A 26,712-nucleotide genomic window follows, 5' to 3' on the forward strand; every position below is an offset into this window, starting at 1 on the left:
GTGTACACTTGTAAATTCTCTAATATATTTGAAATCAAATGAACACACATGTCTGTCAATCTTGTAGCATATGGTTCTAATGTGTGAAGTTTATATATTTTTCACGTACACAGGTCATTGTTTCATATTTGAATTCTTTTGTAGTTGTGCTAAAGAAGATTCCAGCGAAACAGTCAGATTATCTGGGATCACTGTCCTATGTTGTTATTCACTTACTACTTTGGCACCATGAATACCTAAAAATTTTTACTGTCTAGCCCACAGGATAGCATCTATTACTCTGTTTCAACTACAGACTTATTATACTTCTACAGACTTTCAAAGATTGGCAGACGTGTGTTCATTTGATTTCAAATACATTAGAGAATTTACAAGTGCACACATTTTGTTTTTGTTGTACTAAATTATGTATATTATGCAATAAGGATTGCAGTGCTATCTAGTATACTGGTCTTCATGTTGCTTGTGTTGTTTGTTGTGTTAGGTTTGCAACACAGGGGTTTGTTGTTCTGTATTGGTGGTGTACAATGTGATGGCTGACAACAGTGGTGGTCTTTGGGCTTTCACATGTCAGTGGCGCCCTGTGAAGCATCAAAATGCAGGGCCCCCCCCACCTCTCGCCTTCCATTCTACATCATAGTTGCAGTGCCTCTCAGGCTCTGCGGCCAGTGCAACTGGACCAGTGGTGCTCTGCTAAATCTGCCTCTGAAGAAACATGTCAACTGGACTCCACAGGGTTCTAATAATAATAATAATAATAATAATAATAATAATAATAATAATAATATTTATACCCCTCCCATCTGGCTGGGCCTCCCCAGCCACTCTGGGCAGCTCCCAACAGAATATTAAAAACACAATAAAACGTCAAACAAGCTGCCCTCAGACGCCTTCTAAAAGTCAGATAGTTGTTTATCTCCTTGACATCTGATGGGAGGGTGTTCTTAGAATTATGCTGCTGTCACAAAGGCCTTCCTCATTTGTTTTGTGACTCCCTCTTACTTATGCAGAAAAACAATGTGTGAGGGTTAACATCCGACAAAACTGCCCGAGGTTACAAGTGCCAGGCACTCAGTTCAGAGACCATGAAGATCCCAAAGTCTTCTGAGTGGGGACATTGGCCTTAGGCTTTGGCAGACATTCCTGTCCACTTTCAGAACCAGGGGTGCCAACTTGAATAAAATATTGGGGGGGCAGATAAGCCCCACCCCACATAATCGATCACATGATGGGATTTATGACCTACCCAGTTCAGGTGTTGTCACATAGTGAGACGTAGGGGACAAGGTAGGAGAGTATGAGCAAACAAAATGGTGGGAGGGCGTTCCACAGAGCAGGCGCCACTACCGAGAAGGCCCTCTGCCTGGTTCCCTGTAACTTGGCTTCTCGCAGTGAGGGAACCTCCAGAAGACCCTCGGCGCTGGACCTCAGTGTCCGGCAGAACGATGGAGGTGCAAGATAGGCAAGATCAGTCAACTACAAGCAAAGTTTTGTTTTGTGCAAAAATATAAATATAAAATGTAGAGTGAGTCACACTGGCTCTGTGGTTTTAACTTGCTCCAGTAAATTTTCCAGAGAAAGAAGCCTAGAGTTTACACAAATGCTGGTATTTGCTCCATAAGCTCCGATACGGAGCTAATAAAAAAACAGGTTTTGGCGTTATATGGAAAGCAAAGAAAAAATAATAATCTATTTAACACTCCAAAAACCACACATTCCATGCCTTGTTTTGCCAAAGAACATTGGCCTCTACCTTCACCACAAACCAATTACGAGCTCTTCTTCACTTGCCCTCCAAAAATTATTTGCAAAAAGAAATCTCCACAGAAAGCGACCGCAAGTCTGGACAGCATGCCCATCCTGGCTCAGCACAGAAAACTGGTTCTCCTATCAGCCAGTTTCACAGCTTAAAAATATGAAGACTATTTAAGAGGTCTGGGATCCGTTCTATATCATTTGGTCCACTAGGTATTAAGTTCAAGACTTATGTCACAACTAATAGATTTCAAAATGAGAGTCAAAGCAGAGCTAGCGTTGACCACACAATAGGCAGCAAAGCGAGCGATCATATATCGCGCTGTGAGAGGAGGCAGCTGAAAACTGCTACTTTGGCTGGCCGCTCTTCTTAGATCTTATGAGCTCAGTCCATCTTTTGTGTGCACAAGGCTGCTCAATCCTCTGAATGGCAAGAGGGTTGAGGGACAGCTGCTAGAGCAATGTTTGCACGTCGAGGTTCCCCAGGCCACCTCAATAACTCACACTTCAAACATCAATTTTTGTTTAAGGTTTTTGGCATGAATTTGGCCACAACTTTATTTAAATACACATACGTGAGAGGTTGCTTAGGCATTGGTTATGACTATATCTGTCCTTGCCCCAGGGACAGAACTGACTTCCGGATTCGAGCAGAAGCCAGTCAGGGAGAACCATATTGGGGAGAAATGAAGCTGGGCATCAGTCCCTCATCTCTCACCCTCATGCCCCCTGGGGCTTGCACAGCCCAAGTCCAATGCCAGGGACTAGGACGAAAGGGATGGCAAGCCCCTGCATTCCTTTAACGTAATTCCCTTTCAGCACCACCATTGAAGGGGTAGGCACTTACCCCTCCACCAACCAATTTTAACCAATGCCTAACCGCCAACCTTACAAGTTGTGACAATTTGCTACACAGTAGGCAAAAACCAAATGGCAACAGCCAATCAGCCAAATGGACAAAATTCCTGCCAGGCCCCTGCCCCAAGGCAGACAACCCCATGACAGGCATAGCAAGGTCAAAGGACAACAACCCCCCCCTTTTCAGGGATGGTGGGTGGGTGATCCGGTGCATGCAGCCCAAGAGAAGGCCCCAGACTGTGAGCCCTGTATTTAAGACCTCTGACCCCTCCCACACTTTAGCAACATAACATTCTCCCCAGCAACACTCCTTGCCCAATCACAGCATGTGGCCAATTTGCCCAACAACAGTGGGGTGGCCTTTTTGGCCCAGCAACACTCCTTGCCCAATCACAGCATGTGGCCAATTTGCCCAACAACAGTGGGGTGGCCTTTTTGGCCCCCACCGCAACACATGGTCTCTATTATGGAGAACATGCTTTCCCAAACTTGGAGCTCCCGCTGTTTTTCGACTACAACTCCCATCATCCCTAGGTAGAAGTACCAGTGGTCAGGGATGATGGGAATTGTAGTCCAAAAAGAGCTTGAGACCCAGGTTTGGGAAAACACTGCTCTAGAGGGTTGGTTGACTTGGGACAAGTAGCTGCTCGAGAAAAACTAAAATAAGCCGAGAAAAGAAGAGCAGGGAACGGTGGATGGAAGCCCCTATGTCGTCATGTGTGTATCTACCAAGTTTAAGATTATTCTCAGCCCACAGAACCTGGGTTATATGTGGCTGCTTTTGATATTCTGGACCAAAGTCACATTTTACTGATTTCAGAGGGTGTGTCTGAAAATGCTCCTTTCCCAGACTGCATTCAACTTCAGAGGGTGGGCTATTTTCTAAAAATGTTTATTTTACTTGATGATTAAACGGTGTAGTCTTGGTTTAAGGCACACATACCCGCCCCAACACACAAGGAATCTTGTGAACTGTAGTTTATTCCTCACACAGCTACAATCACCAGCACCTACAGTTTCAAGATTCTATAGGGGACATGCTTTAAATGAATGCTATTGTGTTTTTATACGTGTTGGAAGCTGCCCAGAGTGGCTGGGGCAACCTAGTCAGATGGGTGGGGTAATAATAATAATAATAATAATAATAATAATAATAATAATATACACAGTCCTAGTTTCAACTAAAGGTGCTTACGAAATTCTCACTAGATTTAGAGGTTCTGAGTTCTTTGATCTTGCTTTCAGAGTGGCACCAATTTACCAACAAACCTGGCATTATTCCACTTTTGATTTCTGGATGTTATTCATACAGTTGCAAATGCATTGTCTGCTGCAGTTTTCAGTCTGCAAATCTCCTCTAACACACAGGCACATTGATTAAATGACAGCACTAGAGGCCAAACTACGTGTTATGTTAAATGCTTAATTTAGTTTTGCTGTCCGTTTTTTTTAAAGTAGTTATTTTTTGTTTTTGTTTTTAAAAAGTAAATACATGAGGCTATGATGCAAACCGAGGGCAAACATGCATCACTCCCAAAAGCAATCTTAGAACATTTCCAAGTTAAACTGTAAAGCAGAACACACGGGAGTGAGAACCCATGGAACAAATAACTAGGAAAATCCTCTCTCTCTAGCTCTTAACCAATAGGACACATTCTTTACCTTGAATGTTTCAGAGCTTTTGGCCTTCCTCCCATCTAAAGTGAGCTTTAATTCTCCTTATTGGCACATTCCAAATTGTAGCTTTACACCCCAATGTAGAAATCCCAGTGCTTACAGTTGAACATGAAACCGCAGGAAGCTCACCTGCGTTTGGAGTTTTGTGTACCATGACCAACAGGGAAGTTCCTTCACTTGTGCAAAGCTAACTGAGCTTGAGCTAGTTTATAATATCACATAAAAAGCATGTTTTACAGAATAAGAGAAAATCCATTTGGAAAATATAAGACTCTCGAGCACAAGATAAGGCAGTTGAGATGGGAAGAACTGTGTGAGCACAATCTATAGGCAGGCTCTCATTCCTGCATGATAAGGTGCACCTTCAAAATCCCTCCTTGTACCCACCTGTTAACATGGTACCCCACAGCAGCCTTCTCTAATCTGATGCACTCCAGATAGTTTGAACTCTAATTTCCATCAACCCCAGGCAGCAGAGTCAGTGGTCAGTGATAATAGGCACTATAGTTCAAAACCACTGGGCTTCCATAACTTAGAGGCCTCCATCTCAGAAGCCCCAGTGCAACTGCAGCCCCCCTTTTGTTCTGACGCCTGGAGATGGTTGTTCCACTTAAGTGAAGAAGCACCTCTCAATGAAGGCAAAGTGAGCTACAGAGACACAGCTGCAGTGTCTATGAAAGGCTCTGTTTGAGAATAACTGCTGCTGAAGCAACATCTGAGTTCTGCTCTCATGCAGTATTTGGCCTGAGCTCTGCATGGAGCTGTCCAAGGTACACTTGATTTGGCACCGTGTCCGAATGGCGCCTTGTGATATTAAAGTAAAGTAAAGGGACCCCTGACCATTAGGTCCAGTCGTGGACGACTCTGGGGTTGCAGCGCTCATCTCGCTTTACTGGCCGAGGGAGCCGGTGTACAGCTTCCGGGTCATGTGGCCAGCATGACTAAGCTGCTTCTGGTGAATCAGAGCAGCACACGGAAATGCCGTTTACCTTCCCGCCAGAGCGGTACCTATTTATCTACTTGCACTTTGATGTGCTTTTGAACTGCTAGGTTGGCAGGAGCAGGGACAGAGCAACGGGAGCTCACCCCATCGCGGGGATTCGAACTGCTGACATTCTGATCGGCCCGCGTCCCCTCTCATGATATTCTCTTCAAATGAATAATTAGAAACCCAGATAGTGCTTGGACTAGTCAGAATGTTAAACTGTATAATTAGGAAAGATACAGTGAGTCAATGTAAGACTTTGGAGACTAAGCAGTGAATTGATTCCTGATGAATAGTTCTTGTACTAATCACTTCCCAGCCTTTTGGAGTTAGAAGAATTCTGTTCTGGCAAACCAAACATCATTCTTGACATACATCACTTATAGGACATAATTCATAGAGCCGAGCTGAAGCTAACTACTTTGTTTCATTATTTTTCTGTGTACAGTCATACCTCGGGATAAATACGCTTCAGGTTGAGCGCTTCCGGGTTTCGCCGCTTGCGCATGCGCATACGGTCAAAATGACATCACGCACATGCACGGGAGTGGCAAAACGCACCCCGCACACACGCAGGCACGCTGTCATGTCTTACATTCTGTTCGGGATGTGAACGGGGCTCCGGAACGGATCCCGTTCGCATCCCGAGGTACCACTGTATCTGAAACTGCTTCCTCCTGTTTATTTGGTGATCTTCAGCAATTGTTGCAGACACATTTACATTATTTCTATGCAGGGCTTGGCAGCGTCTTCTTCACTCTCTCTATCACTGATCTCAGATGTCCCCACTTTTGGTTGTAGCACCCATGTGCTTTTGTCAACAATGCAACAATCGGCCACAACATCATCATCCAGAGCCCACTGGAGTAACGACAGCAATGGAAAGAGGAACAGCAACCAGAAAAGCTGAAAAACAACATGAGGAGACAAGTGAAGAGGAGGCCATGGAAAAGGAGTGCAAAATGCAGGTGTGTAAAAAATTCTGCTTTCAAGGTAGCCATCACGAGCTGGGGGCACTGTCCTACAGTGGTTCCGCTCCTTCCTCCTGGGCCGTGTTCAGAAAGTGGTGGTGGGGGATGAGTGTTCAGACCCCTGGGCTCTCACTTGTGGGGTGCCTCAGGGTTCTGTCCTCTCCCCCATGCTTTTCAACATCTACATGCAGCCGCTGGGAGAGATCATCAGGAGGTTTGGGCTGGGTGTTCATCAGTATGCAGATGATACCCAGCTCTACCTCTCTTTTAAATCAGAACCAGTGAGGGCAGTGAAGGTCCTGTGTGAGTGTCTGGAGGCGGTTGGAGGATGGATGGTGGCTAACAGATTGAGGTTGAATCCTGACAAGACAGAAGTACTGTTTCTGGGGGACAGGAGGCGGGCAGGTGTGGAGGATTCCCTGGTCCTGAATGGCGTAACTGTGCCCCTGAAGGACCAGGTGCGCAGCCTGGGAGTCATTTTGGACTCACAGCTGTCCATGGAGGCACAGGTCAAATCTGTGTCCAGGGCAGCTGTTTACCAGCTCCATCTGGTACGTAGGCTGAGACCCTATCTGCCTGCGGACTGTCTCGCCAGAGTGGTGCATGCTCTGGTTATCTCCCGCTTGGACTACTTCAATGCACTCTACGTGGGGCTACCTTTGAAGGTGACTCGGAAACTACAACTAATCCAGAATGCGGCAGCTAGACTGGTGACTGGGAGCGGCCGCCGAGACCATATAACACCGGTCTTGAAAGACCTACATTGGCTCCCAGTATGTTTCCGAGCACAATTCAAAGTGTTGGTGCTGACCTTTAAAGCCCTAAACGGCCTCGGTCCAGTATACCTGAAGGAGCGTCTCCACCCCCATCATTCTGCCCGGACGGTGAGGTCCAGCGCCGAGGGCCTTCTGGCGGTTCCCTCATTGCGAGAAGCAAAGCTACAGGGAACCAGGCAGAGGGCCTTCTCGGTAGTGGCGCCCACCCTGTGGAATGCCCTTCCAGCAGATGTCAAAGCAATAAACAACTACCTGACATTCAGAAGACATCTTAAGGCAGCCCTGTTCAGGGAAGTTTTTAACGTGTGATTTTACTGTATTTTTGGTTTTTATGGAAGCCGCCCAGAGTGGCTGGGGAGGCCCAGCCAGATGGGCGGGGTATAAATAATAAATTATTATTGTTATTATTATTATTATTATTATTATTATTATTATTATTATTATTAAAATGATTATTAATACATAAGTTGTGTCTCTGCCCAAAGGCATCCAGATTTGGTCTTGTTATTTCAGACCCTCACCTCCAACGTTTTAGGTTACTCTCTCTTTTCTTTGTGTAATTAATACAAAGTTCAGGAGCGAGTTTTTAGGAGTGTTCACAATTGAATACCCTTAGCAAAAAACAAACAACACATCTCTACAATCATGAACTCTGATGAGTCAGGGTTCCCACTTTAGGGAGGTTTCTAAGTGTTTTCAGTTGAATGCCTATGCAACCCAGAGAGAAAAATTAAAGAGGGGGTTGTTGTTGTTTTGCAAAGTAGTTTGAATAAATAATCCGAATCATTATAGGTTTAATTACTCTTGGCAAATCTGTGTTAATATTACAGGAAAAAATAGAGGTTATGCTAGATGAGATGAAACATAGGCAAAGTTATTTTTAAAGTCTGATTGATTAAAGAGAAAAGAGCACCTGTGTATTTCTTGTTAGGGTTTTTTGTGGTGGTTGAGAGGAAGCAAAATCTGCTCCCATAGTGTCTTTATTTCCATTTTTGCAGAGTTCACTACAGTCATGGTGTTGGTCTAGCACCATGGGCTTATCCAGATAAGCTTAATGGTGCCCTAATTCCTCCAAATGCAACAAAGAACTTGCATTGGTTATGAGTTTTATAGTGACATCAGCATCCATGGATCTTTACGACGTGGCTTAAAGGCAAGATTTTGTCCCAAGAAGCTTGCAAAGTAAATTTAAGCAGAGGAAGGTACATAAAACCAAGGGTGATCAAAGATTATTAGATTTTTGTTTTAAATCTTGCAGAGTTAGTGAGATTCCAGGATCCATTTAGTAACTCTCCTCCACAGTGGAGGATGAGAAGAAGAGAGTGCCCAAGCTCAAATGCCACTCTTGATCTCATTCTGGACACAACCACATGGATGGATTACCATCTAAGCCAGCTGAGAATGATATTTTTTACCTCTGAACCTTTCCTGCTCCCCGCCTCCCCCACTTTTCCAGGAAAGGAATTGGTTTGGAGTGGAGTCAGCTTAATATCTCTTGAGTGTTATGTTTAATAGGCAAATTATATTTTTAAAAGCAAGCCCAAAGTGGTTGGTACAAAACAGGAATATCAAATGAAACCAAAACATACTAGTATAAAAAGCCTTATAAAAGAGGCACACGCTTTGGGTTCCTGGGGCAGGAAACGAAGTACAAAGAGTTCCAATAATTCGCCTTCCCGAAATCTTTTTATTTTGCAAGTTTGAATTTGAATTTGTTTTTACAAGTCTGGAGAAAATAAGCCACTTGGGTACTGGCCGGAAGTCTCAAAACAGGCTAATGCGTGAAGCTTACTCTACGTTACTCATTGACAAAATACATCTTTTACACCAGCCGGAGAGACCAGACTCTGGTCGTTTCTTACGGTAAACCAACCCCAGCCAACTAAATTGGATGAAAACGCCACACATTCTTTTGACACAGTGAGTGGTCCTTGCTATAATACTTTTAACATACAGTTTATAATCACTCGGTATGAATTATCTACGAATATTTAATCAAGCAAATAGTAAAGTCATTTTTCATTGCCAGATCGCCACAAAAAAACCCCAAAGCCTAATATGGTCTTGCATGGCTTAAGCAGAAGCCAAGGCTCTCAAAGCAGCTCAGGAACAGCTTAATACAATAATACCAGCAACAGTGCCAAAAAAACAAAGACCAATAAAATAAAGCAATGAAGCAGTCTCGACTATAAAATCTCAAGCAACACACTACACAGCAAAATTGGGCCTAGATCTGAGCTGTGCTTTGTTAGGGAAGGTAATTCTGTTTCAGTTGTAAGGAGGCCATGCAGTATAAGACAGTTCTAACTGCGATGAACCAAAGATCTGGCTCAGAATCAAGTTGGCTTCCTACATTTCTATCTAGAAGATGGGAAGCCAAGCTGGCTGAAAGTTTATGGCACTGTTTCCTAAATTTGGATCTCCAGCTGCTTTTGGACTACAATTCCCATCATCCCTGACCACTGGTCTTGTTAGCTAGGGATGATGGGAGTTATAGTCCAAAAACAGCTGGAGACCCAAGTTTGGGAAACACTGGCCTGTGGAACTAGGCTTAACATCCCTCTGGAATATGGCACAGCTTCACAACCAGAACTTCATGCATGTTATCAGAGCACATGAGCTTTGGATTGGAGCTAAATCATTGTGGCCATAGCACGTCTATATATACCCGTATAAGCAATAAGAGCTTGCATGGCGTAGCATAATGGTGAAGACTAGGGGGCAAGAACACACCAGTTTGGCATTCCTGCCAGTGAGTCCATTCTGCCCAACATCACTGCCTCTTGGCCCCAGTTAACTGACTACATACCGTATTTTTTGCTCTATAAGATGCACCAAACCATAAGACGCACCTAGTTTTTGGAGGAGGAAAACAAGAAACAAAAAATTCTGAATTCCAGAAGCCAGGACAGCAAGAGGGATCATAGCTCAGCAATTCCCCAAGAGCTGCACACACGCTCCACGCGGCTCTTTAAAGGGAGCGCTGAGCAAAGCCTCCTGCCTGCATTCGCTCCATAAGATGCACACACATTTCCCCTTACTTTTTAGGAGGGAAAAGTGTGTCTTATAGAGCGAAAAATACGGTAATTGTATGAGCACTGTTCCAGAGTATTTTTCATTATATCTATTCAAAAAAAGATTGGTGTTGAACTAATTGGCTGATGAAGAATTCAGCGAAACAGTAGTTGTTATCCGGAAACACTATTCAGCAGAGTTCAGAGTTGGACATCAGAATTGGACATTCGCTGATTATACAAAGCTTCACAACTTGCTCTCTGCCGGGTAAAGTCTGGCACCATGATTCATTTAAGGACTTTCAGAGACTTTCAGAGACTTCAGTTTGTAAGTTTTGATGTTTTCAATTATTCCATAAAGTTTTTCACATTGTTATTGTTTCTGGCCATTGTGTTGCTTTTGATAATGCTGACTCATATATTGCAACACAGAGGTTGGTTGCTTGGTTTGTATGTTTACTTACTGCTCCTGTAAAAAGCATCTTCATAAGGTGGTTATATTTCCAATTGTGCTTGAAGATAGATATCGACCTTTACATCTACCACATGTTTTCACCAAAACATCCACATTCCAAAAAGGACACATTTCCTCCTAACTCCAGGTGAGATTCATCAAACTTTCAAATGAACCAGAAGCCTCATTTTATGTACTTTATCGCTTGCTTGGCACAGACTTCTAAGCACCAGGAAAACACGACATTCAAGTGTAGCAGATCAACTTCCAGAGTAATTCCATTACCACCTTTGAAAATAAAAGTCCAGCCCTCGTTGTATTAAATGGAAGACCCAGCAAGGACAATGCACTATGCCAGTGGTAGCGAACCTTTTAGAGACCGAGTGCCCAAACTGCAACCCAAAACCCACTTATTTATCGCAAAGTGCTAACACAGCAATTTCACCTGTATATCTCATTTTTTTCTGTGTCTTTCACATTTCTTCTTTAGGACTGCTGTTGTAATAAATAATCCTTCATGAAAGTTATTGCATTACTGTGGCGATCACACAGGGCCCCCGGACGTTTGACGGTCTATCGACCCTGTGCCACCACTGTGATTGCTTTCTTCGCTGCCACCACCCCGCTTCTCACGGGGACACACGAAGTCCAGACAGTTGTTAACATTAACAAATAATCAAGTTTATTTTTATAAGCAGGAACAAGCATATGGTTTCAGTTTATTTTTCTCTTGTCAGTTTCTTAATCTTAGTTCCTAACAACTCCAAACTGATTATCCCCAACTATCTATCTGACTCCACTTAACAATTCCTCTCACTCTCTCACAATACAACTCTACCAACCTACACCTAATCCTCCCTCTTCCTTCTTCACCTCCCAAACCTCAACTCCCAAACCTCAACTGACTTCCAAAACCTCCCACTCTATCTTTTACTCTCCCCTTGCATTCTCACTGGCCAATCACATCACACCCATTTTAACCATTTCCTTTTGACCCATCCTAGAAGGCAAACGCCACAATTACATTCTTCATTAAATTATCTTTCCATTGATATATAATTTTCTGGTATAACTCAGTGCTTTTTCTCTCCATTCAGTTCCTTTCTCTTTTAAGCCCCTTCTATTTATTTATTCATTTATTGAATCTGCATACCGCCCTTCATGTCCAGGTCCCAGGGCAGTTCACAGCATAAAAATACAAGATAAAAAACACAAAATACAGAATGAAAGCAAGAACAAACCAATAACCCTCCTCCCTTCCGATACTTATTCCACATGTAAACATCTACATTCACACGATAAAAGCGTAAGCACAAACCACATGACCCGAAAAGGGTCACCCTACCGCCTGCCAACAATTAAGCACCTGTTTCTTGCAAAATGCAATCTGCACAAGCGTGTTTGCATGCACCCCTATCAGTCCCAAAGGAAGTCGGCTGGCTGAAGTCCTGTTGAGCCACCCCTCAGGTACTCTATATGATGGGAAACTACCCTCCAGAGAGGACGCCCATCCCTCACACCCCAGTGTCACCCATCATGTCGCTCTTAATTCCCTCACCTACACCTCACCCCTTTTGAGTCCCTGTCTGGCTTCCTTCTTCCTTATTCTGCACACCCTTACTCGGGAGTAAACCCCACCGACCTCGGAGACGCTTCCTTCCCGAGAAAGCGTGGGAGGTTTCAAAGGCCCCCGCGTGCAAATTGCCACGTGAAATCACCTCCATCTTGGATTTTTATTTTATTTTTGCACTCAAGTCTCCTCCCTTTGTGGAAGGTGGCTTTGGTCTCCCAAATCTGGAACTATATCACCAGGCCTACCTGCTGATTGGAGAGCTAGCAGGAATCCCAACTGGGCTACTCTCGAATATAGTTTCTTTGAACCTCTTGTAGGGTGGACTAAACTGGGTTCCCATTTTATGCAATATCATATTATTCTGGAGACTGCGCAACAATCCCTCTTGCTGTTCTGGCTTCAGAGATAGCAGCGCAGCCAGCATTCGCTCCATAAGACGCACACACATTTCCCCTTACTTTTTAGAAGGGAAAAGGTACGTCTTATAGAGCAAAAAATACGGTACTTCTTTTTGCAATGTCTCTTAAAGATATGGGGTTTCCCCCCAACTGTCACCAGCCCCCACACATTAAGAGACAAATGTGAAAGTAAAGATGGGCTGGAGAATTAATGCTGCTTTTCAGTTGTTTGTTGGTTTTTGCTCTTTTGTTTTTAGCTGAAGATCAAAAGGGGGAAATCTACCCCCCCCCCAAAAAAAAAGTTAGACAGTAAAACAGAGACAAGGAATACCATTGGCATACCTTCACTGGTGGCGGCATTCTTTTGAGTTTTGGTTGGAGTGTGATCTGTACTTGAACTCACGTCGGATGAGAGGCTTGAGCTGCCTTTACCTACAAAGGAAAATCAGGAGCTTTAGAAAACAGTTGTTGTTATTTCCAAGCAACACCTTATGTATGTGGTTATAGTTTTCAGCCCAGGTTGAGGTTCCTAAATTAAATGGTTGGGTGAATTCTGCAAATGTACAAAAGCAGACCATCACCCCAGTGGCCTTGACCCAAGCGTTCAAACACACCTCGTCCCATGTGTCCCAAAGTGCTTTGAATAGCAATCAATGCATGTCAAGCCACTTTAAAGCAGAATTCAGAAGTATTTTGTGATACATGATAGAGTAAAGTCAGTCAGTGTTTATTACTGCAAATAGCCAGCATAAGGATAGAGAAAAACACTTCAAAGAATGTAATAATAATAATCCCATTGGAATTGGCTATTCTAAATAAGTATTCTAAAGCCAATATTAAAACCCATTACGAGAAAAAAAAACTAGACAAGCAGCAACAAAAGCTGTTAGATGAAATCCACTAGCGTCCCTTGTCATCTCCAGATATCCTGTGAAATTAAAAAAAGAGAGCTAAGAACGTAAGAAGAGGCTGCTGGATCAAGCCAAAGGCCCATCTGAGATAGCTCAGTTGTTGTTGTTTAGTCATTTAGTTGTGTCCGACTCTTCGTGACCCCATGAACCAGAGCACATCAGGCACTCCTGTCTTCCACTGCCTGCCGCAGTGCCCTTCTCCTTGTGCCCTCCATCTTTCCCAACATCAGGGTCTTTTTCAGGGAGTCCTCTCTTCTCATGAGGTGGCCAAAATATTGGAGTCTGCTTAGTTGGTAGAGCATGACTTTTAATCAAGCCCTTTGTTGGGCAAATGATTCCTGCATTGCAGCGGGTTGGACTTGATGATCCTTGTGGTCTCTTCCAAATCTACAGTTCTATGATTCTATGATGATGATGAAAACACACAACATGCATTTAGATATAAATGAAAACAAGTATAGGGCCAAGTTAGTTTCTGGGATTTTCTATCAAGCCTCAGACATGGTTGAGCTGGTGATCTCTCATCAAGTTGATCCATTACTGTACTAGTTATTACATCAAACAGAGCAATCTTGCTGCAGATAAAGTGTGCCTATATCATCAGAGTGAAAGCAGGGAAGGGGAGTTGAATTCTCACAAAGATTTCATTAGCCCTTTTACATTCTCAAACACAGAATTTGGCCATGACAGGGTAGAGAGTCAGAATAAAATAAGACAACTTGTGGAGCCGGACAATCTCACAGTCAAGTTGCAAATAGCCGTTTACCCGAGACAGTTGCAACAAGTGAGAAGGAACTCCAGGTGGCTAGATAGGACTACAACTTTGTCACTTGAACGAGGGCTGCTATGTTCTCCTTTTCCAACCGTCAATATACCACAAACAACTATGTATGGGCAAGCAGTTTAGGAAAACATTTTGGGAACAAGTAACTTGTGAAAATGCATTTGCAACACTGCTGTTAATAACATATTCTGATACAATGGTACCTCAGGTTACATACACTTCAGGTTACATACGCTTCAGGTTACAGACTCCACTAACCCAGAAATATTACCTCGGGTTAAGAACTTTGCTTCAGGATGAGAACAGAAATCACGCAGCGGCGACACAGCAGCAGCAGGAGGCCCCATTTGCTAAAGTTGTGCTTCAGGTTAGGAACAGTTTCAGGTTAAGAACAGACCTCCCGAACAAATTAAGTTCTTAACCCGAGGTACCACTGTATTAGAAACCACAAGATAAATTTAGCAAAACAAGCCCCAAAGTGACACAATAAGGAGTTTTGGAACAGTCCTTTAAAAGCTACATCATAGGTTTAAAACAGTTCTTAAAACAATGCAAAAGGAGTGATGTTGTCCACATATCAAATCAGAAAGAAGGATTCCTCCGTTCAGAGACAATCTATGAGATCATCTCTCAGGCATAAATATTTAACTGGTTTCTGCATATGTGCATGCGCATGTTGGACTCCATGTTTACACAAAGAGCAATTGTGAGAGATACTGACTTGCATTTGTGGCAGAAGGAAAGAGACCACACAAGGAGTCCCTTCCCACTAGGAAAACAGCGCAAGGACAGGATAGTTAAAACCCTTGTTTAGACTCTCAAATGGGTTTCTTTTGAACCGGTGGAGGAGCAAATTAAACGGCTGAGGTCAAGATCAAATGCGGCACACACAAAAAGTAAGTTTAACACAATGGGAGGGATGTTTCTAGGACCAAGGTGAAACTATGAAGCTCCCTTGTTATATTTGCTCTTGGATGCTGTCTATGTAAGCTTGTTGCCTTTATAGTACTGAAACAGGGGTAGGCAACCTTAGGCCCGTGGGCCAGATGCGGCCCAATTGCCTTCTCAATCCGGCCTGCGGACGGTCCGGCAATCCACGTGTTTTTACATGAGTAGAAGGTGTCCTTTTATTTAAAATGCATCTCTGGGTTATTTGTGGGGCCTGCCTGATTTTTTTTTTTTACATGAGTAGAATGTGTGCTTTTATTTAATTTGTTTTGGAATAATATTTATTAATATTAACAACAAAATATAACAATACGCCAAAACAAGAAAGAAACAATTCCAAATCTTACAGATTAAAACACGAAACTAAGAATGAAAGAAAAGATAAAAGAAAAGATAAAAGACAAAGAAAAATGCATCTCTGGGTTATTTGTGGGGCATAGAAATTTGTACTTTTCTTTTTCTTTTTCAAAATATAGTCCGGCCCACCACATGGTCTGAGGGACGGCAGACCGGCCCACGGCAGAAAAAGGTTGCTAACCCCTGTACTGAAATGTGGCTTTTTGCATGCTATTATAACTGATACTGTTTTGCTCTGTTATTATGAAATTGTTTTTGTGGTGTTTGTTTGAAATGCCTTCCTGTCTTCTTTGTTATAAGCTGCTTGGAGCATGAGTTTTGTGTTTGTGTGTGGAAAAGTGGCATAAAGATAAAATTAATGCCTGAAATGTCAACATGCACGAAAACTCTAAGGGTAACGTTAGAACCATGTTGAGGTGTCTGAATACTTATCAGTTTGAACCTAAATTGTGTGCCCAAGTGACCTGACCTGCTGCCCTCTTATCTCAAGTGACAGGTAAATAAGGACTCTGGCGAGCATCCTGGGTTCAAATTAGGCCACAACTTCATTGCTTACAAATATAAAAAGTAAAATGTTTAGGACCCCTGGATGGTTAAGTCCAGTCAAAGGTGACTATGGGGTTGCGGAGCTCATCTCACTTTCAGGTCAAGGGAACCTGTGTTTGTCCACAGACAGCTTTCCAGGTCATGTGGCCAGCATGACTAAACTGCTTCTGCCACAACGGGACACCGTGCCGGAAGCCAGAGCACACAAAAATGCTGTTTACCTTCCTGCCGCAGCGGTACCTGTTTATCTACTTGCACTGGCATGCTTTCAAACTGCTAGGTTGGCAGGGGCTGGGATAGAGCAACAGGAGCTCACGCATTGCAGGGATTCGAACCGCCGACCTTCTGATCGACAAGCCCAAGAGGCTCAGTGGTTTAGACCACAGCACCACACACACCAGGTAGAAGTGTGTTTGGTATGGCATTGTCCAACCTGCTTGCTGTACAAATCTGAGGGGGGAGTGGGATAAAGCATGATCCATGACATACAGCAAATATATACTATCCAACAGGTTGACCATGCTACACATGCATTGTCAATTAAACAACTGAGGTGATCTGCTGTTTTGGGCATGAAGGGGCATGAGGTAGAGAATGGACTGGTCTAGATCTCCTTCCACCCCAAGCAGCTGCTTCTCTCAGCCTGTTGATCTGTACTATCACAATGGAGATGTGGTCTCTTCCAACTCTATGATTCTATGATTCTATGGAGGTCTTTAAGCAGAGGCTTGACAACCATATGTCAGGAGTGCTCTGATGGTGTTTCCTGCTTGGCAGGGGGTTGGACTTGATGGCCCTTGTGGTCTCTTCCAACTCTATGATTCTATGATTCTATGATTCTATGATTCTAATTTTTCTAGCTGGATCAAGAACACAGCAGCAGTCTTTTGGCCCACTGGCTGGATGAGTTAAGGAAAGCTAGGTAAATTACCAACAGAGGGGCAATCTGGCTCCAAGCGTTTTTCATTCCTGATCTTCTCACCAAATGCCCAATAAGCATCTGAGGTACCTGAGGATTCCCTGGAACATTGCCTGGCCACTCCTATCTTATATGAAAACCACAGCAGTAAAATACCTTGGCCAACAGAGAACACACTGCTTTTTTCATTACTGAAATAAACAGGCAGCAAAGGAATTCGGCAGGGTTTTTTAAAAATACCACACTAGCCATGATTTAATAGACAGAAAAGTCTAATAGTATACTACCATCTCGGCTTGGGACACCCAGGCTCAAATCCTGCCAATGTTTGAAAATCAGAGACATTTTTGTTCTGGGAGCAGGGCTTACTTTTTGTTTGCTCCAACAGTGCGATTCAATCACCCTATTTTTCAGATGTCTAATCTCGCAACTCGCCACACGACCGTTTCTAAGCTCAGTTAGTAGCCATACCATATTGCATGAACAATATTCCAGGAGTCTCAAAGCACTGGGAACCAGTGGCAACCATGAATGTGCAATATGAAATAGTGGGAATCAATGAGCTACTGTGGTGCTGGAGGAGACTTGAGAGTCCCATGGACTGCAAAATGATCAAACCTATCCATTCTTAAGGAAATCAGCCCTGAGTGCTCACTAGAAGGACAGAGCCTGAAGCTGAGGCCCCAATACTTTGGCCACCTCATGAGACGAGAAGACTCCCTGGAAAAGACCCTGATGTTGGGAAAGATGGAGGGCACAAGGAGAAGGGGACGACAGAGGACGAGATGGTTGGATAGTGTTCTCAAAGCTACCAGCATGAGTCTGACCAAACTGTGGGAGGCAGTGGAAGACAGAAGCGCCTGGCGTGCTCTGGTCCATGGGGTCACGAAGAGTCGGACACAACAAAACGACTAAACAACAACAACATGAGCTATTGACAGGAATATGGAAGGGAAGCAGGGCAGAAATCCTTTCTGCGTTGCCTTGCCTTCCTGCTCTCCTTCACCTCATGAGTTCTCATTTATTAGATAAAGTCTGGGTTCCTGAGGAGAGCATTGCCACTTCCTGAGAGCTCTTGGGACACAACACCAAGCCTTCTCAGAGTTGCCACAAGGCCATATGACGGGAAAAATAAACTTCTATCATTCTCCTTTAGCTCCCAAACCATGATGGAGTCTTTTCGTGGACTCAGGAGATATTCCAAGGTGTTCTAGATGCTGCAATGGCTTCAAGGAAACCTTCACTCAGCCCTGAAGTCATTACAAGGGAGTTTTATGGGCTGAAGGGAATATAACTGCTTGTTTCTCTACGACCGCTCAAGCTTCCAGCACTGGCCAGCCAAGAGCTAATTAGGCCTGTGTGCTGCTCTCTCCTGCCAGTTTGGGGCAAGGGGGAGGGATGCAATTATCAGTCAATGAAGCTGCCTCTTCCATTAGTGCCCCCACCCCACCCTGAGCGGAAAATATTGTCGAATATGCAATATAACTTTCTCCCAATGCCGTGTGCATAAAAGACTACTGTCAGGCAGCCTTTCAACTCTATAAAAGCCTTGGAAAAACAAGGGCCTTTCTCCAAGTCAGCCTTCCAGTCCCTGAGGTGATGGTCGCCATGCATGCAGCCAAAAGCAACTGGAGTGAACTCTTAAGAGCCTGGCTGATAATGCAAGAGATTTCCTTTCCAAGGTCACAAGGGGTTGGATAAACTGCTTTCTTCGATCCGGATCCAACAAGACATGGAAATAAATGGCTTGCCACTGCTGCTGCCTTGGTAGATCTCCCTACAGCTCTCTGAGCACGCCCAGGATTAGCAGACTTCGATTTCTCCAGTTCTGGATTTGTGGAGCTCTTATTATCTGAGAAATCACTAACTGCACTCAAGCCTCTATGTATTTGGCAACTCCTCACAATCACAGAAAGCCACAGATTTCAAATGGTGATATATTTGAACAGCATTTATTTATTTATTTTTTTAAAAAAGAGGTTTCCTCATCTTATAGCTGTGGGAATATGCTCTAAAGGGTGTAGGCAAATTACATTTAAGATCTCAGAAGCCAGTGTGTGCTTCAAGCAGAAACATCCAATGATCAGGGTTATGGTTTCGGTTTAATGAAACCCTCCCCACAACTAACAGAAGTAGAAAAAAAAATATGCAAAGGAAATATATGTGGATTTGCTGAATTTAAATTTGGCATTAAGCAAAGCACAGAATTTTTACTTCTTAAGATATGGTTTATACATATCACTATAAAAGTACCGGGGCCGACTTTGGTAATATGGCGTCCTGTGGGTGAGGATAAAAATTGCCCCTCACCCCCAATAGATGTTATTTTCACAATACAGTCGTACCTTGGATCCCGAATGCCCTGGAACGCAGAGGTTTTGACTCCTGAACACTGCAAACTCGGAAGTGATTGTTGTGTTTGTGAACATTCTTTGGGAACCTGAACGTCTGGCGGAGCTTCCGTGGCTTCTGCAGCCAATCAGAAGCCATGATTAGGTTTTTGAACATTTTAAGTCGAATGGATTCCGTCCAAGGTACGACTGTAATTCCTTTTGGTATAGCTGCTTTTTATGGATCTTCTCAGTAGGTACTTGTATAAATTTCATACCCTCCAACATTTCTCCAATTACAATAGCCTATTCCATAATAATAATAGCAATTTTATCATGTTATGCCTCGTCAATCTGAGTGGGCTGCCCCAGCCACTCTGGGCAGCTTCCAACATATATAAAAAAATCATAAAGCATTAAACATTTCTAAAATACTTCCCTATACACGGCAGCCTTCAGATGTCTTCTAACAGTTGTATAGTTACTTGTCTCCTTAACTTTGGGGGGGAGGGGTTGCATAATTCCATACCCTCCAATATTTCTCCAATGAAAATAGGGACACCCTAAGGAAAAGCAGAGGGACGTGGGTGGCACTATGGTCTAAACCACTGAGCTTAGGGCTTGCTGATCAGAAGGTCGGCGGTTCAAATCCCTGCGACAGGGTGAGCTCCCGTTGCTTGGTCCCTGCTCCTGCCAACCTAGCAGTTTGAAAGCACATCAAAGTGCAAGTAGATAAATAGGTACCACTCCGGCAGGAAGGTAAACGGCATTTCCATCCGGTGCTCTGGTTCGCCAGAAGTGGCTTAGGCATGCTGGCCACATGACCTGGAAGCTGTACGCCAGCTCCCTTGGCCAGTAAAGAAAGATGAGCACTGCAACCCCAGAGTCGGCTGCGACTGGACCTAATGGTCAGGGGTCCCTTTACCCTTTATACGTCTAAATAAAATATTGGTATTCACATATTATAAAAAGTAGAAAATCTTCATAAAAAACAAAAAACATTATTTTTTAAAAAGAAAAGGCACTAAGAACGTTGATAGTTTGTAGAAGCAAAAGCTTAAAGACAGCTGGTTGTGTATAACATAGAAAGTAATATGAACTACAGGGCATTAGGAGCATAAATAAATAAGATCATACATATGAGAAGAGGGATTTCCTCAGCTTTGGAAGAAAAGGGCAACTTGCTAATCATAATATGCTTATGAGAGGCTACTTAAGTTAGATTAAAAGCAAGCCACAAACACGTGATTTTACAATTAAAAGCTACATTTTTAATAAAGGGCATGATCTCCTTGTCAGGAAAGGCTTTTCTTTGGCAGCCCCCATCAATGTTTCTAAACAACCCTGCCAACTGACATTCTGCAGAATCAACACACAAAGAACATAAGGTCATATATAGCCTTAAATCATTTTTTAAAACACAGATAGCGTAACTGGATAGATGCACTAAGGTGCAGTGCAGAGTTTAACTTTAAAAAAAAAAAAAATCTGCAGACATAGCAGAGTGGCCTAGATTGTAATTACACACTTTTGGAAGATTTGAATTTTGGAACAAAACTCCCCATAAGAGACCCTACATAACAGCTCGTTCCTCATCTCCAAGTCATTACACCCCCTTTTTTGTCTAGAAGTAAACTTTGTCCTCCAAAATTCTTGGCCGTTTCAGAGGTCACCAACCTAGCAATGGCTTTCATTGGTGCCCCTGAGCAGGTTCCCAGTGTCTGAGCTTAGATTTTATACACACACACACACACACACACACACACACACACACATACACACACACACACACACACACACACACACATATATACACACACACACACACACACACACAAACATATATATATATATATATACATATATAGTCTCTAACCCTCCTAGAAAGTTACGGGGCAAAATGTGCAGGTACTTTCTAAGCAATTTCCATGAAATGAGAGTGCCGGTGATGTTATGACATGCTTCATTTTGTTTTATGGCAGCCATTTTGTGACAGGTGCCCCCAGCACTCTCTCAAAATTTGAAATGTGCCCCCGGTTCAAAAAAGTTTGAGAGCCCTGCTGCCTAATTTTGTCGTCATTCTGAAGTGTGTACAAAACACGGTAGTGCCAAGTTGTTCAAGATAGACCCCATCTATAGAAAAAGGTGCTGAAAGAAATGAACGGAAGAATTTGTTGTGAGGGGAAACAGAATCCAACTCCCTGTTCTTTCATGCTAGCATTAAGCAATGTGAATATTGCAGACTGGATAAATTAATTGCCTTCCATCGGAGAGGCAAGAGGTTCTGGCCATTTGCCTACCGTAACAGCATAAATCCAACTTGAGTTGGCTTTGTCAGTCAACTCGGCTTCCATCTGTATGCATTAACCAAGTTTTGTAAATAAAGATTTCTCAGTGCAAGTCAAACCAGAGAGAACATATCCAATCTGTGCTGATGGGAAATGGCAAACTGAAAGACGGCTTTCAGCAATGGATGTAAAAGTTTCCGAACCACGCTACCTGAAAGTAAGTTCCATTGACAATGTCTGAAGTAACACAGTCATACTCAGAAATGAATGTACATGCTTCACCGGCGGTGAAGACGAAGACGAAGAAGACGACGAAGAAGAAGAAGAGGAGGAGGAGTTTGGATTTGATATCCCACTTTATCACTACCTGAAGGAGTCTCAAAGCAGCTAACATTCTCCTTTCCCTTCCACCCCCACAACAGACACTCTGTGAGGTGAGTGGGGCTGAGAGACTTCAGAGAAGTGTGACTGGCCCAAGGTCACCCAGCAGCTGCATGTGGAGGAGCGGAGACACGAACCCGGTTCCCCAGACTACAAGACTACCGCTCTTAACCACTACACCACACTGGTGTAGGCACTAACCCACTGAGGCACAAACCCATGACAGAACAGTTGAACCTCAGAAGTTGAACGCCTTGCGAGTTGAACCTTTTGGCTCCCGAACACAGCAAACCCAGAAGTGAGTGTTTCGGTTTACAAACATTCTTTGGAAGCTGAACGTCTGAAACGGCTTCTGCAGCTTCCGAGTGGCTGCAGGAGCTTCCTGCAGCCAATCAGAAGCCAAGCCTTGGTTTCTGAACATTTTGGAAGTCAAACTGAGTTCCGGAATGGATTCCATTCAACTTCCAAGGTACGACTGTAGCAGTATTGTAGCAGAAGTATTTGGAACACATGCACCGAGCCATATGGCTAGATCAATAGCCAAGAATCCTCAGCTAGCTGGCGAAACGGGATGTGAGGTGTAACCCTTTAAAAAATCTAATTGCACATGGATCCAACATGTCACTTTAGGATAAGGCCTGTCAAACAGCTCTATGTTTCACATAGGTAAAGGTAAAGGGACCCCTGACCATTAGGTCCAGTCGTGACCGACTCTGGGGTTGCGGCGCTAATCTCGCTTTATTGGCCCAGGGAGCCGGCGTACAGCTTCTGGGTCATGTGGCCAGCATGAATAAGCCGCTTCTGGCGAACCAGAGCAGTGCATGGAAACGCCGTTTACCTTCCCGCTGGAGCAGTACCATTTTATCTACTTGCACTTTGACGTGCTTTCAAACTGCTAGGTTGGCAGGAGCAGGGACCGAGCAACGGGAGCTCACCCTGTCGCGGGGATTCGAACCGCCGATCTTCTGATCAGCAATCCCAGGCTCTGTGGTTTAGATCACAGTGCCACCCACGTCCCTCATGTTTCACATAGGAACCCCCTTTAATGGAGTCTGGGGCATAGCCGCCTGGTCTAAGCTTTTACGGACATGGATATTAGCATTTCGTTATTGTTCTTGAGCCGTCTGCTATTAATATACTGTTACCTTCCTTGAGCTGTCCGAAGGCAGCTGACTACAGATGTACATAAATAAAATAAACAGAAGGTAAAGTTTTAGGAAAGTTGAAATGGAAACCTGGTGGGTTTTACTCCCTGCTTGAGGAAAGCAAAATAGATAAATCCTGCTGTTTGGCAAATGCTGTGCAGTTTTGTTTTTGATCATAAAAAAGCACACTTGTTTCCCTCACTTTCTGCCTTCTCCAGCTCAAAAACCTCACTTTTACCTATAATCATACAAATGAGGAAACCATTGCAGTTATACAGTGGTACCTCGGGTTAAGTACTTAATTCTTTCTGGAGGTCTGTTCTTAACCTGAAACTGTTCTTAACCTGAAGCACCACTTTAGCTAATGGGGCCTCCTGCTGCTGCCGCACCGCCGGAGCACAATTTCTGTTCTCATCCTGAAGCAAAGTTCTTAACCTGAGGTACTATTTCTGGGTTAGCGGAGTCTGTAACCTGAAGCGTATGTAACCCAAAGCGTATGTAACCCAAGGTACCACTGTACCATATAAGCAATGGCCTCGCAGTCCTCATGCAACATTTAGATGGGCTATTTCAGGGTAAAATGAACTCGACACACCATGCAGACAGAAACTATTGCTGCAAAAGGTTTCACAAAGCTCAGCCTTAATTTAGAGCTATTTATTGAAAACACATGAAGATGCTCATGCAGAAGAACTCCAATAAAGCAGTCAAGAGGAAGGAAGCGTCACTGGGCTGTCAAAAAGTCAACGGGAAAATCTGTAAAATCATAGCATGAATAGAATTTCCAGATCCCTCTCTCCCAACTGGGCTTTATCTTTCCCAATATATTTATGAATTAAGGCTGCAATCTTACGAGCACTTATCTGGGGGTAAGCCCCATTGAACTGGGTCAACATGTCTAGGACGGCATTGTAAATCATCGCTCCAGCTGCATTGTGTTTATTGTGGGAATAGGAATTTCTATTGCTTGTCATGAATCACTGAATTTGGACGCTTCGAGATCCAAGGAGAGGGTCAATGGAGAACGTGGTTATTATGGGTTAGGGTAGCTTCTAGGAAGCCATAAGAGCTTAGATCTGGTATGCAAGAAAGACCGTTCTAGCGTTGCTTCTCTGCCAGACAGCAATGTCTTGAATTCTGGTTTCTATTTGTGTGTGTGTAGGGGAGAGAAACAAGTAACAAGCATAAAAGAATGAAAGAGCCCTATTGCATTAGACCTAATGATTAACCCTGCTGCAAAGTCCTCTTTCCCATAATGGCAAAAGAGATGCTTCCATGAACCAGGCCTCTGAAACTACAGTATTGATCTTCAACCTTGTCAGACCCAGGGAGCATCTGAAGACCCTTTTCTTAATCTTCTCCCATACGCTTGCATGCTGGCAGTGCTCCTGTTATGACCAACCTTGGATCAGGCTGTGACTCACCAATGCATGCTTTCTGAAACTTGGGTCTCCAGCTGTTTTTGGACTACAACTCCCATCATCGCTAGCTAGCAGGACCAGTGGTCAAGGATTATGGAAACTGTAGTACAAAACAGTTGGAGACCCAAGTTTGGGAAACCCTATGCTATGAGGTCCTGACCTGGCAGTTGAAGACAAGTGCCAAACAGGCAGCCATCATGACTACTGGCAATTGAGAGATCCATCCTCCATTCATTTGTCTAAGGTAAAAAGGTAAAGGACCCCTGAACGGTTAAGTCCAGTCAAAGGCGACTATGGGGTTGCGGCACTCATCTTGCTTTCAGGCCAAGGGAGCCAGCATTTGTCGACAGACAGCTTTCCAGGTCATGTGGCCAGCATGGCTAACCAGCTTCAGAATACCATGATGGAAACCAGAGCACACGGAAACACCGTTTACCTTCCCACCACAGCGGTACCTATTTACAGTGGTACCTCAGGTTAAGAACTTAATTCGTTCTGGAGGTCCGTTCTTAACCTGAAACTGTTCTCAACCTGAGGTACCACTTTAGCTCATGGGGCCTCCTGCCGTCACCGCTGCACGATTTCTGTTCTCATCCTGAAGAAAAGTTCTTAACCCAAGGTACTATTTCTGGGTTAGCAGAGTCTGTAATCTGAAGCGTATGTTACCCGAGGTACAACTGTATCTTCTTGCACTGGTGTGCTTTTGAACTGCTAGGTTGGCAAGAGCTGGGACAGAGCAACAGGAGCTCACTCCACCGTTGGGATTCAAACCACCAACCTTCTGATCAGCAAGCCCAAGAGGCTCAGTGGTTTAGACCACAGCACCACCAGTGTCCCCCAACTTGTGTAGTCCGCTTTTAAAAGGTGGCTAAGCTAGAGGCCACTGCTATTATCTCCTAGCACTAAATTACACAAACTAATTATGTTTTGCGCAAATAGATGATATAAATTCAATAAATAATAATAATAATAAATGTTTTATTGTGCCGCAGAGGGAGCATAGAAGTGTGTAAGATGCAGTGACTTCTCTCTCTGCCTGCCTCTGCCCTATAGAATATTTTCACTGCATACAGGTCAGTGTAGCTTAGTGGTTGGGTAACGGCGCTATTCCTCCGTTTGTGCCTAGGGAGTTGTACATTGAAATGCCATGCCAAAGGTCACTGAAACCATACATTTATTTCTGATTGTAAGCTCCCTGGGGCCACAACATGCCTTGTTTTGCTTACAGCTCTGCAAAAGGAAAGCCCACACTGACAGCACCTACAAAAACAGCAATTCAACAGCTAGTTTCCACCTAACGCCTTGGTTGTGAAACTCGGTGGTGTCCTGTGAATGGACACCACTATTAAATCAGGACACCCCACCCCCACAAAAAATATACTCATTTGTAACTTAAAAAGTAGACAAACATGTTGAATACAAACTCCCAGGTCAAGTGCAGGCTCAATATTTCTAAAATATATGTCACCGTACCACACAGGAGCATAGCTGAAGCTTTCGCCCACAACCAAGGTATTTTATTTATTATATTGAAAAGCATGCATACATAGTTTTCACTGAGACATAACCAGCAAGCTTCATTTTATGCCTCATTTGTGACAGTATTTATTTTATTGTAGCCCAGATTCAAACATGAAGGAACTTGCATCCCGTTTACTGTGGCCGAATGCCCAGATTTAACTCCCCCCGTCTTTTGCATGCTACTGTTTAAATCTAAGCTATGAACTGTTTCACCATCAAGACACATGGAGGTCCAAAAGAATCATGGGTCCCTTTAGGCCCAGGTGGACTTCTGTGACTTGCCAAATCTGGATTCTTTCTGCTAGAGTGCTGACTGAGTTACAGAAGACTTGCCTTCCAGGAACTGAAAGCTTGTAGTCTATTTGCACCCGTTTAGATTCCACCAAATCTGTTTTCTCAACCGCCTGCATCATGGTTTGCATTCCAGAGCCATTTGCAATTTCTAGAGTAGCTTTCAAAACAATTCCTTCCTTTTAATTGAACTTCCTGTACGTCGAGGGCCGCAAAACTCAATGGCATCGATGTCTCCCTCCAGATTTGTTTCACTCCAACAGAGAAGTCAAATGCACATAAAATCCCTTCATGTCCACAGACCTGTTTGCAGCTTCAAATTGAATAGAAATACCCTTTAAAACCTGTGACGTCAATGTGCATTATCAGAGCTCCTGGACCTGCAAGAAATCCAAGACTGGAGCATGAG

At 43.7% G+C, this 26,712-nt stretch overlaps 1 protein-coding gene across 8 annotated transcripts in view; it reads right to left on the reverse strand.

Moving 5' to 3' along the window:
• Positions 1 to 26,712, reverse strand: part of FBXL7 (F-box and leucine rich repeat protein 7) — a 209,430-nt gene that overhangs the window by 115,518 nt on the left and 67,200 nt on the right. For all 8 annotated transcript variants that reach the window (XM_083747339.1, XM_083747337.1, XM_083747338.1 and 5 more), the window contains one exon: positions 12,804 to 12,893. Coding sequence is in view for 7 of the 8 variants with exons in the window: in XM_083747337.1 (XP_083603463.1) it covers positions 12,804 to 12,893 (90 nt within the window). In the remaining variant the exon portion in view is untranslated. The remainder of the gene's footprint in view (positions 1 to 12,803; positions 12,894 to 26,712) is intronic.

Source organism: Podarcis gaigeae (assembly GCF_964106915.1).
Source record: "Podarcis gaigeae genome assembly, chromosome: 7".
NCBI lineage: Eukaryota > Metazoa > Chordata > Lepidosauria > Squamata > Lacertidae > Podarcis > Podarcis gaigeae.